Source organism: Poecilia mexicana, unplaced genomic scaffold, assembly GCF_051168715.1.
Source record: "Poecilia mexicana isolate PSO_F unplaced genomic scaffold, ASM5116871v1 scaffold_3, whole genome shotgun sequence".
Classification (NCBI taxonomy): Eukaryota; Metazoa; Chordata; class Actinopteri; order Cyprinodontiformes; family Poeciliidae; genus Poecilia; species Poecilia mexicana.
The window spans coordinates 22189401-22201450 of NW_028263372.1; the positions used below are offsets into that span (position 1 = coordinate 22189401).

Genomic DNA, 12050 nt, shown 5'->3' on the forward strand with positions numbered 1-12050 from the left:
AAAAAAAAGAATATGCGCTGGCAATGCAAATTATTGGCAAAAGGGAGACTAATTTATGTCTGCTCCCTAGTAAACTCTAAAATACATTTTACATGTAGTGACGCAATGGTGGCTATCTTGTTTACAAGTAGGCCATCAAATCAATTTTTTTTTTAGGATTTCGTTCAACCTTGGGGAGGTCTTGAAATAATAAATAACGCGGACGAAATGGGAGCCGGTTCCCATCTTTTCGGAACCGGCAACGAGAGTCTGCTCCGTTTCGAGCGTCACATCCATGGTGCAGTTCCCCCTGTGACCAGCAGGTGGAGCTGCAGCAGCGCTGCTGTCCATGAGGAGGTGTTGCTCAAACGTCTCCACTTTGTCCATGATCCTGACGTATTTCCTGGGGCTTGTGCCGACCACTCAGCGGTACACCGGAGGGGTATCATGACTGTTTATCATCAGCAGTTGTCTTTTACGCCTTCTTCAGTCGTTTCGCCGTGTCGTCGTCGGATTTAACACCGCAGTGTGAGACAATAAGCCGCAGGATCGAGCAGGATGTAAAGGAAGCTGGTAAGTTGAGCCGTTGGTAAGTTTACCGTTTGCTTTAGCTTGTTGTGTTTGACTTGTTCTGGTCGGGCTGCCGACTTTCACCGAGCCAGCTGCCCCCAGTTACGCCGAATCCCTGACACTTAGGACCAGGCAATGGATTATTGACTACGCTGTTGTCAGTTTGTGGTGTTCTCCCAAAAGGAGAGAGGGGCTGGGGAGGGGGGGGGGGGATCACACACATAAACGGAGGCTACGTCGACTACGCCGCGTCCGGTTTCTGTGGTTGTTCCTGCGGACGGTAGGAAAACTGCTGCTTCCGATCCGCGCTGCTAAATCGGTTTGTGTCCCAAAAAAAAAAAAAAAAAATTGCGAAACGATCGTCAGAAGTAGATAAGAGGAGGGAGGAAAGAGGAAAAAAAAAGGGGGAGGCACCTGTGAGAAGGAGCAGCGTGGCGTCAAGTTTGCGTTGATCACTGAGCGCTACAGTTTCAGACATATTTGTCAAGCGGAGGAGTCATCATCACCATCCTCATCATCATCGGATCAGCTCCAGCCGCAGCTCCGAGCCAAACTGTGACTCCGTGTTGTTGTGGAGGACTGAGGTGAGTCAACCCCACGGAGAACTCACAACAGGGGGCGAGGAATCAAAACCCTGTAACTTAATCTGGTAAATATTGATATTTTGAGCGATTCGGGGGCCAGATCGAGACAGAGAAGTTTGGCTCTTCCTCTTCTGTGCTGCAGTTTAGCTCGGCTCTCAGCAGACTTTTGTTGGTGCTCCGTGTGTTTTTCGGGGACAGCGTGATTCATCTTTCAGGGAACTTTATGAAGTAACGAAGATAAATCTGGTTGTTTTAAATCGATAGGGGAGGAGGTTAAGGCATTAGTTTCTGGTGATGTATTTCTCTTGATTATCAAGTGTCAGAGTTGTTGCTGCATTGGTATGAGAAGTGACCTCCTCCTGTTGTATTTATGTCTTGCACTGTAATTTCGAAATTTTCAGCTGGTGATCATTATGGATAATCACAGAAAACTGTGAAGCCCACAGTTTTCTGTAGGTAAAAAACAACAACAAAACAAAACAAAAAAACAAAACAAGACCAAACAAACACAAAAATTCACATAATGAAGTATTTATCCCAGACAACATGAAGCCTCTCAGTCCAAGACAAAAACACGTCGCAGTATTTCCATATAAATATGAATGAGGGCTTGTTTCTGCTAAGAGCTGAACCCTGTGTCTTTGAGAGTTTCATTAACTCTTGTTATAACAAGGAGAGCGATGTGACATGAGCAGCGTTTCCCCCCCAGAGCTCTGGCTGTTCGCAGGCAGCCACAAAACGTATAACTCTGCATCAGAGCCACACGTCCTCCTCCCATTTTCTCAAGATGACCTTCACGTTCCAGCAGCCGAAGTGAGACTCAGAGTTGCAGCAATTTGTTGACGTCCGTCAGGCACGTTGCTCTATTTCACCTGGTGATCAACTGTTGCGTATTGAGAATACTGACAAGTACAATTTTTCCTATCAGTAAAAATGAGCAATTTGATTTTGATTCACTGAGTTCTTCTTATGCTATTACAATATTTAAGTTATAATAGAGTTATCTCTCTATTTTTTTTTTATTTTAATGCATTGATTTAAGCTAAATAAATGTAGGATAGCTTTTTTTAAAGTGTGTATTGCTCAGTTTTAGTTTTTTCTGTTTTCCTCTTTATATGTTTTAAAAAGCTCGCTAAGTAGCTGGGCTATCTGCTCCGGTAGTCAGCCTGCAGTCAGCTGCTCACATAGCTCAACTACTGTGGTTTTAAAACTGCGTGACTATTATTCTTTTGTTTAAACTGTTGTTGTGCTTCCAAACTTGTCCCTTTTGTTATAAGCAAGGAAAACATGTGGGAGACTTGGGGTTTTTTGTTTCCAACATTTAAATTAGTTTTTTTTTGTATATAAAATATATCAGTTTGAAATGATACAAATATTTAAAACATTTTTTTTTGTAGACAGCAAGCTGTCTTTATTGGTATCTTCAACAAAGACTGTTGCATTTGTGCCTGCTGATGTTTAAAAAATAAAGTTCAGTCTGAAATGTTGGCGCTTCTTTTACCGCCGAGTTCTTCTCCTCATGTCTTCAGGTCTTGTTGCACTCACAGTCAGCATTCCCCAAAGCCCCTGCAGCCTCTCTGTTTAAAAGGAATCCCATCAAAAACGCGTCTTATCATCGCCTTTAATCAGACACGTTTGACAAAAAGGAGTAGAGCTGCTGTTACTCTTCTTAGAAATGATGTGACTGTTGCAGATGACGTCTCTGTCCTCCGGGGACTCTCTCCAACAAAGATACAAACAAGCTTCTTCTTCTGGGCTGTGCTCCTGTCACTTCTGATAACGCCTTTCTGGAAGTCATTTGGATCCAGACCTGCTGCCTTCCAGCGTCTGAAAGCTTTTTATGTCCCTCTCCGGCCGAGCTTTTCCGACGCAGGCTGAAAACGATTGCTAAGCGACGGCGATCTTCGGGTTTCAGAATCAGTTTTATTGTTAGGCAGGTAGTTTATGAAGTTGCACATTAAAGACTCCGAAAGGTCAAAATGATTTTTTTTTTATGAGATGCCGGAGAAAATGTAGAGTTTTCTTAGCCATGAGGAGCAGACCTGTCCTTTCCTTACCTGCTGCTGTGCACTGCTGGACACTTACACTTTATTCATATAAAATACAAATTTGGTTGGTTAAACTTATTTGAGGTAAAAAAGAAATAAAATGAATTGGAAATTAAGAATGCCACCCATTCCTTCGTATTTAGGAAACTTTGTTTTAAAGATACATTTACTTTATTCCATATATTTCCCTAAAATTTATGTCATAAAAAAAATATTATAGCTAGAGTTGTGCCGTATTTGGAAAGCATGCAATTGAGATGCAACTATAAAAACATTGATGTATTGATATGAGTTGGAACCAACCCACCGTTTCCTCACTTGTCATATTCTTTGCCATCATTGCAGAGGAAGAGAAAGGAAAAGCTCAGTCTGCTCTGCCGAAGCGGCAGGAAGTTCCAGCTGAGTAAACGGATGCATTATTGGCATTTATTGGACTTCAAATCGTTAACCTGCTCTTTTTACATTTTCGGTTTTGCACACATTAATTTTGTGCTTATGATAGCTATTCAGTAAACTATGCGGCTTCAATAATGACTAGTATTTTTTTAAGCACAGACTCATTTTAGCAGCAGTAATGTTAGTCGATCCTTTCTGTTTTTAATCAAATCAGTGAGATCATGCTGTGTGTTTTCCTTAAAATGTTTGTGTTCGCTCCATGAAACCAAGACTTTTTTTATTTTACTTTAATTGAAACTGGAAGCTGGATTTTTACATTTAATTGGAACTAATTAAGGATTTTTCGGATAATAGGAGCTCCTCTGGTTACGTAACACCTGCAATGCTAATTATAAAGTGACTTGCCGTGAATGAATAAATTGCTCATTTGTATGTTGATCCAATAAACAAACCACAAATTTTGCATAGGCTAATATGCGCTGTCCTTGTTATATTCATTCATGTATTATATTCATAATTCAGCCCTTGGCTACACTCGCAGCCTATTATCTCCAAAACACTCTGGAGAGTTTTTTTTTGATTGCGGAGAACGCAGTTCATGTGTGTCTCGGTGAGCGGGCCGACAGTAATTGCGGACTTAGAATAACTTGTTAAAGGTCATGTTGACTAAACCCGCTGGAGTTTGTTTCTTCTTCTTCTTCTTCTTTTTTTTTTTTTTTAATCTCATTAGAACATAAACAATAAACCAATGAGGTGTAAAAACTGCTTCCTTACAAAAACTGTCCTGATGAGATCGGTAATGAGGTCACAGTTATCTGTTGGGGTTTAATGATTCTTGGCTAATTATGATACAGTTTCAACGCATTGTCAGGCTCTGACCTGCGCCGTAATTTACTTCAGGGAGCCCGAGGACGCTAAACGTGGCGGATGTTGGCTCCTCTGGCGTCTCTTGCAGGAGTTCGGCGGTCTGTTGGCCGTGGCGTGTGCGCTTTTTTAGGCTGACGTTAAGGAAACTGAGTGGTTAGCTGCGCCGATGAGGTCACAGGCTCCTGCAGTTAAATGTCAGCGTGTGTCTGAAAATCAAACAAAAGCCTCGGGAACATTCACACTCTGTTTGCTTGTTGCATCAAAGGACGGAGGACAAAACTGAGTGAGTTATACACGCAGACTTTTTGATGGGTTTCTCTCTTATTGTAGCCTCTTTGGAAGTTGATGTTTGTAAAAGTTTTGATTTGATAAAGGGTCAATTTGATGTGTTTTTTTTTTTTGTTTGTTTGTTTCTGTTGGCTCAACATTGACACAGGTAGATTTGTCTCTGTTGGGAAGCTATTTATAGAATAAAATGTAGGCATTTGTAAAGCCTGACTTGGATTAGCAGCCCGTCTTTCCGGGACAGAAACAGGTTGACCTGTTTGACTGGTATTTGCTGTGGACAGTTGCCTCATAATCTACTGAAGGAAATTTACAGTACAGTTTAAGACACTAACTCTTCACTTTGCTCATGGACATCTCAGGATGTTTTCATCTCTTTATTTTGGTTATAAAAACGGTTTGAAATTTCATTTTAGTGCTTTGACACCAACCCAAGTTGTCAGGATTTTTCTTGATAGCTACATTGCGCACCAGTACAGACCAACAAAATGACAGTGGATGGGAAGGTCTGCTCTGATCCATGCAAGAGTGAAAAGAGCAGATGTTTCAGTTGATGTGTGTTATCTGATCAGCTGTTTCCACAATGTGCGTTAACACTTGGAAAGGTTTGTTGACCCTGTGTAGCACGAGATAAGCCACATGCTACCGTTAAACCATATTATAAAATTTAATGGTCGTATTAACTTTTTCCCGTCTTTCAACTAGGCAAATGTGTCTTTATGATCCAACCGTCACTGGGTCAGATGTTTTCTGAATAAACAACAGTCAATTATTTGCTTGATGTTAGTGATGCACCGATTAACCAGTCAGAAATCTGAATTCTCAACCGTTCGACACTGACAAATGAGAGGCAAATCAGATACTGAAAAATTTATTATTCCTGTTTGCTTGAATGCATCAAAACTATGAACTCCCACCATTCGTAACAGAAGCACATTAACTAAATGCGTGTTCTTGAAGACACTTTTATTAAGTTTGATTAAAATAATTTGCCTGTTGGGGATGTGAGCTTCTTGAATAGGGATGATGTTGTAATTCCTATGTATTCCTTAAGGGAGAAAATCGGAATCGGTCAAATCCTCAGTCAGCGAGTCAGACCTTAAAGGAACAAAAATAAATAAATAAATAAAAAATCCTGCTTCAATCTGCACTTGAAAATGTATTGCTTTTGGTTTTAGAGACGTGATGCGATCACTTTTTATTCTAATTGTCCCTTAATTACCCCATACACTGAGATGCTCCTGTGTTTTTAATTGGAAATAACAGGTTTTTATAAGAGGAGAGAAAAATGAGCCGCCGCTGCCTCTAAACGCATTATTCTTTCATTGCAACATATCATCATGGGAAATCTTCTGGAGCTTGTTTGTCCTTCCCGAGGCTAACACAATGGCTTACATGGGAGAAGTGACTATATTGCTTATAACACCTGAGTAAAAAGAAATAGGTGAGAGCCGCGGCTCCACCATAGACACCACTGGAGATCTCGTATAACGGCACGGAGAGGGAACTGCACAATAGGAGCATTGTGCTCAGAGAGGTCTAGTCCATTCGGTGGCACAGCGGTTAGCATGACGGATAATGGTCTGAACAGACAATGAAGCTGACCCCACAGCATTACTGCAGAAGTGTGTCGGCAAACAATTAAACATCAAGCTAAGATTTGTGTCTGGGTACAAAACCTGGTAGCAGAAACCTAAAATGAGGAATTGGGTTTTCCATCTTTGTTTATAGCGCAAGGCTATCTTGCAGCATGCTACAAGAAAAGAAAAGAAAAGAAAAAATAAATAAATAAAAAGTGGAAGCACTAAAAATTTCTACTTTGTGGAAAAAAAAAAATCTCTCCACTGCTTTTTATGTGCTGTCCTTGGCTGCAGCCTTTTCAGTAGCTGCCACCGCTGCCTGAGGCGTTCACCCTCGAGAGGCTACTTCACTTCCTACTGAAACGGACTCTGTTGTTATCCCTCAGCATCCAGGGTGTGGTCCTGCTTTCCAACCACACTCCTCCACCTCTGCTGCCAACTCGGTCTACCTAAGCATTTTTCTTTTGCAACCTTCGTTGACAGTAACGTCCCGTGGGAGTTTGGAGGCCTAAATTTGCTGCCGTGTGCCTGACCACAATATCAGGTCCGCTCCAGACGCCCCGCTCACTGCGTCATACCGGATTGTTAAATGCCTGTTCTTAGCTGGGCTGCTCAAACCTGCTGTTTTGGAACTTTAGTTGTTGTTTTTTTTTTGGTTGATCCAAAAGCAAATAAGTAAATACTGTAAGTTATATGATTCGTTTAAAATCTTGTGTGGCCCAAGTACATTTAAAAAGTTTTTTTTTTTTCTCTCATATGATCACACCCAGGCCACTTTGTGATCCTAAATTCTATATTTGTCGAATGTTTTCTAACTGTTTACGTCGCATTTTATTCGACTTTCATACCAATGCATGCGGCAGACTCAGGATTTTGGAAAACATGAAAGACTGGGATCAGCAATAGACAAAAGAAGCATGTGACTGCCGCTCTATATTTATAATCGCACGCTTCGTCCGTTCTTCAGAGTTTTAGTTTTCAGCTTTATCTCAGCAGAACAGCGCTTCTGCTGAAAAGCTAACTTCCTCAAAATCCTGGTTTCTGTCCTTCAAAACAAAAGGTATCCAACAGCAGTGCTTACTAGCAACATTGTAGCAGACAGCCTTGATGGAGGAAGTCCCATTTTGTCTATTCTGATAACACAACTGTCTATCTATGGAGGGCCAAGAGGGAAAAAATAAATACATAAATTCTTCATTAAGTCATACACCATAAAACATATACTTAAATAGATGTTTATTACATAAATTATCTAGACAACTGATGTATTTTCATTAAAATGTAGACATTTAATAGCTGATGCAGATTGTTCATTAAATATAATAATTATTCCTAGTTTCTTGTTCTGCAGTGTCACCGTGACACAATTTTATTTGTCAAGTTGAGGGGCGGCGCTTTGGGCGGGGCTTACATGGATCTGTTGAACTCCACCAGGGCAGCCTCATTTTTGTGTCGGCCTTTGTAATAAAAGTTTTCCCTTGAGCTCTTTGGAGAGAGTTTACAATTAGCAGACAACTCGGAAGCAGCAGATTATCATCCAGATTATGTGGCTGACAGATCAGTGTAAACATAAGCTTGTTATTTGAATGATTTAATGGTAATCAATAAATTTAATGTTTATTAAAAATTTTTTTAAAGCATTTTATTAAACATTTATTTTATTTAACGTAATATTTAATTAACTTAATGATGCATTTATTTGATTTTGTCCCTTGTGGCCCTCCATACGTAGCATTTGTATTTGTGTACAACTTGCTGCATGCAGCATGCCGAGTGTGTTGCATGCGATGTTGCGTCCAACACACACGACAGTGGAGTGACGAGTGGAGTCCAGGTCGCTCCAGGACTGCAGGCTGGTTGCAATGGAGTCTGATAGCAGCTGCATTAAAATGATGATATGAAGAGCACAAAAAAAACCCAAAAAACAATGTATCAGCATAAAGACTTGCGATGTGAACAGTTGAGACAGTTTGTCTTCTACTTTAATCTAGCTTAATGTTTCCTTTTTGTGCAAAACTAAATGAAATACTATAAGATAAAAGTTAGGAAAGCAAGGAGATTTGTTTTTTTTTTTTTTTTTTAAACTTTTAGAAAACTGTGTGTCCCGAATATACCTCATATTATCTCTGCTCAAGAACAAATAAAATACGAGCTACATTTCAGATATGGCATACAAGTAAGTATGCAGCTCTATCTTAGGTAGTTGCACATATATTTAAGAAATGTTATACTAAGATGTAATTAGAAAAATTAAAGACAGTATACCTTTTAATATATTTTAATACACTTAATCTAGCATATTGTAAATCTGTCTTAATGTTTTTTTTGTTTTTGTTTTTTTTTTACTTAAGAGCCAAAATGTTCAAATGACATTTAAGATGCAGTCTATCTTAAATGCATCTACATACATTTGATACAGTGTGTCTTAAATGGTTCTTTTTTTTTATATCTAACTTTATATTAGAAACGCATTCATCCAAGATGAAATTAGTAGCCGGTTTCTTAAAATCAGCAGCTGTCGTGTTTTCACCCCTTTCTTTAGTTTTCTATATTTAAAACTCAGAGAAGAGATGCGATTTTTATCTTTTTTTATTGTTCTTTTGTTTTCTTCCTCCTACATTTGGGTTAACACGGGGTGATAAATCTTCTTTGTTCATACTGGACCCAGTCCAGCTTGCTGTTTTGGGACTCGTACATCGGTTCTGACGCTCCGTGGTTTCCCCCCATCTTCTTTTGTTTCTCTCCAGGTGAGGTGCGACTCTCGCTGCCTTCGACTCCCTGTGCACCTGCATGCGCTGTAAGCAGCCCCGGCCTGTTGGAGAGCTGCTTCGCTCCGTGACTGTCCTGCTTTAGGAGAACCCATGGCTTCTGGGCCTCCATCTCCCTCCATAGGCTGCAGGCTCAGGCTGCTGCAGCTGCTAATCGGGGCTGTGTTTGTGCTGCTGGTGTCCGGGTTTGGATCGGCTCTGGGTCACAAGGTCTACACCAACACATGGGCGGTCCACATACCCGGCGGTCCGGAGGAAGCGGACCAAATTGCCAAGAAACATGGCTTCATAAACCATGGACATGTAAGTTGTTTGGGCTGTTTTTAGTGTAGTTCTTTAGCTGCTGCCGGGATATGCGCCACTGGTCGAGGTCGAGGTTACCAAGGCCAGGTTTTGACTATGCAAATAAGAGATACCTGAAACCTGAAGCTGTTGCACACAGTATCCCATTACTTTGTAGCTAATATCCGCCTTTATTTGCTATTAGGGTTCTCCAGAAATCCCTCGAATGCTCTTTTAACCCCTCTTTGAAATATTTATGGATGATTTTTCATTATTTATGTTCATTTTTTTTTGTGGGAGGACAGCAAAGTAACATTATCCCTTTCTATTTTTGCTCATGTTTCCTTCCACACACACACAAACCTTGAAATGTTCAAAGAGTAAAAAATCTCTCCTTTTGTGTTTGCAATGAAACCACCTTGCATTGACGTTTTTGTGCAGGTGCTTCATTGTTGTGCAGACGATATCTTTTACAGGCGTGTCACTGATCTTTCTTTTCTAGGGATAACTTGACAGGGTTTTTCTTCTAATGCATTCAGTTCACAAGAACAGGTGTGTTCCTGGGTTGTTTCTGTGAAGCTTTAGAGCTTTTGAATGTGAAAAATGCTTCCAGGTGAACAGGTTAGACGACAAGTCCAAGAGTACAGTGTATCTACATGGAAATATGAAAGCTGACATGGAAAATGCTTTCAAACTTTGGATAAAAAAGAAAAATTCACTGTAAATAAAAGGTACATTTCGTCACACATGCATGTTTCAGACCATGAAGCAAATTTTAATCATATGGCTTACAAAAAGTGGCAATGAGTGAATGAATCCCGGTTCGCACTTCTTTGCAGAATTGTTGTTTTAAGAAGCAGTACAACACCTCAATCAAATTTAAGTGGAAACTTCTACTAGGCAGCTCTAAAAGCTTAGTTTTTTTTGGAGCCGCAGAAGGTTCTGGATGCATCTTTTTTAAACAAATGTGTCTTCTTACATGATTGTTGAAACTGTCCTCATGTTGTAACAGTGTAGCATCAGACAGTCTGTGAAAAAAATCAAGCTCCTCTCGTCCTTCGTGTGTTCCTACAGCCATCTGCAGAAATACACCACTCCCGTTTAGAAACAACCAATCAGAGCCAGGAGGAAGGATTTGAGTTTTTTTTTTTTTAAATTAGGGGCATGTTGTGTTGCTTTTTGAGATCTTGTGCCCTACTTCACAGACAGGCTCTAATTAAATGATATATGATTGTGTTGGTAGTTAAATTGACCTAAATACTTGTGGTACAATGATTCATCTCAATTGCTTCATAGTTTTACAAAAGAGGCAGTTGCAATTTCTTACACGGCAGGTAAATTCATTTCCCCCATTATTAGTGAATCGTTTGTTGTAGTGATTCGTAATATATTTATTTGGTCTTTGAGCTGAAAAATCCAACTGTGATGCAGGAGATTTCTGAATGTGTGCTAAAGAGGTGTAGTTAAATCGATAATTTGCCTTTGTACAAGTCATAAAATAGCTTAATGCCTTTAAGTGAAAAATTAAGAATTTTTTTTGTGTACTTTTGAGAAAGCTCTCAAAGTGGCTGACTAATTTAACCAGCTGAGCCAAGAAAACTGTAATCTTTTCCAATGTGTGTGGGTGACGTTTTCCTTCTTTATGACTTCCTGCTTGGCTCCATTGGAAGCCAGTCAGCTGGGTTATCATTTCCCATCATCAGCTTCTCCCATAAAAACAAATACTGAAGTAAACTAGTGTAGCCTTTAGGCAGATGTTGCTGGATAAGTTTGTTTTTTATTCAAATTTCTTTTTTCTTAGGAACTGCTGAGCATCAAATCCATGACGGCGCTTAAACATCCTGCAGATATTTTACTTGTAAAAGCAGATGTCATCATTGTTGATGTTGATTCTAGATAAAAGGCTACAATTTAATGACTGGGTCTCTTAAATATTTAAGAATGTATTTGATTTGTGTTCTGCCGTTTGCACGTAGCAGTCTTTATATGTTAGAGCTCAGTCTACCGGTTTGAGCTTTTTGCAGTCGAAAACCAGAGAACAAGCAGCTCTTCATCCAGATGTTTAAAGTCCACCATGTCTCTGCTCTAATGGGCACCAGTGTTCTGTACTGCACCATATGGCCCGACTGGTCGCATGGGAAAGATGTTAATTGTGCTCTGTATCATAGCATGAACACTAATGAGCAACCCTACGCACTTAAATCCTTTAAGTATGCATTTGCTGCGGAAAGCGGGGGAAACGCAAACAAAGCAACCACACCTGGGTGCTAAGAAAACGGCTCCCTGGAGAAGAGTCCCCATGTGAGCTTTGGTCGGACTCGGCAGCTTGCTTCAGATAATTTTTGATATTCTGAAAGCTGGGAGTTGGACTTTTATGTCTGAGCTGAGCTGGACTGATAAGCAGCTCTTGACAGTGTCTGAGGCCGTTTCTGCTTAATAACGCTGCATTAACGAGGATATCTAGGAGGATGCTGAGTAAAGACTTGAACAGCCACTGAAGTGAAAACAGATGTGATCTCTCCCAGTATTCTTTCTCCATGACTTTGATCTCTTACCTTGCATGCATCTTTTTAAATGTTGGCTAATTAAACCCAGTTAGGACCCATCACACTGTTTAATCAAGCAAACAAACCAACAAACAAAAAAAAAATCCCCCAGCCACGTCTTGTTGAATCATTGAAGCCAACTTGT

General features: G+C 40.2%; 1 protein-coding gene across 4 annotated transcripts in view; it reads left to right on the forward strand.

Moving 5' to 3' along the window:
* The first annotated feature begins 359 nt into the window (after nucleotides 1-359).
* Nucleotides 360-12050, forward strand: part of furina (furin (paired basic amino acid cleaving enzyme) a) — an 81892-nt gene continuing 70201 nt past the window's right edge. The window contains exons 1-2 of one of the 4 annotated variants that reach the window (XM_014994012.2): nucleotides 360-552; nucleotides 9057-9380. In XM_014994012.2, coding sequence (XP_014849498.1) covers nucleotides 9171-9380 — 210 coding nt within the window. In that variant the 5' untranslated portion in view covers nucleotides 360-552; nucleotides 9057-9170. The other 3 variants (XM_014994013.2, XM_088004328.1, XM_014994014.2) reach the window with 3 other exon arrangements.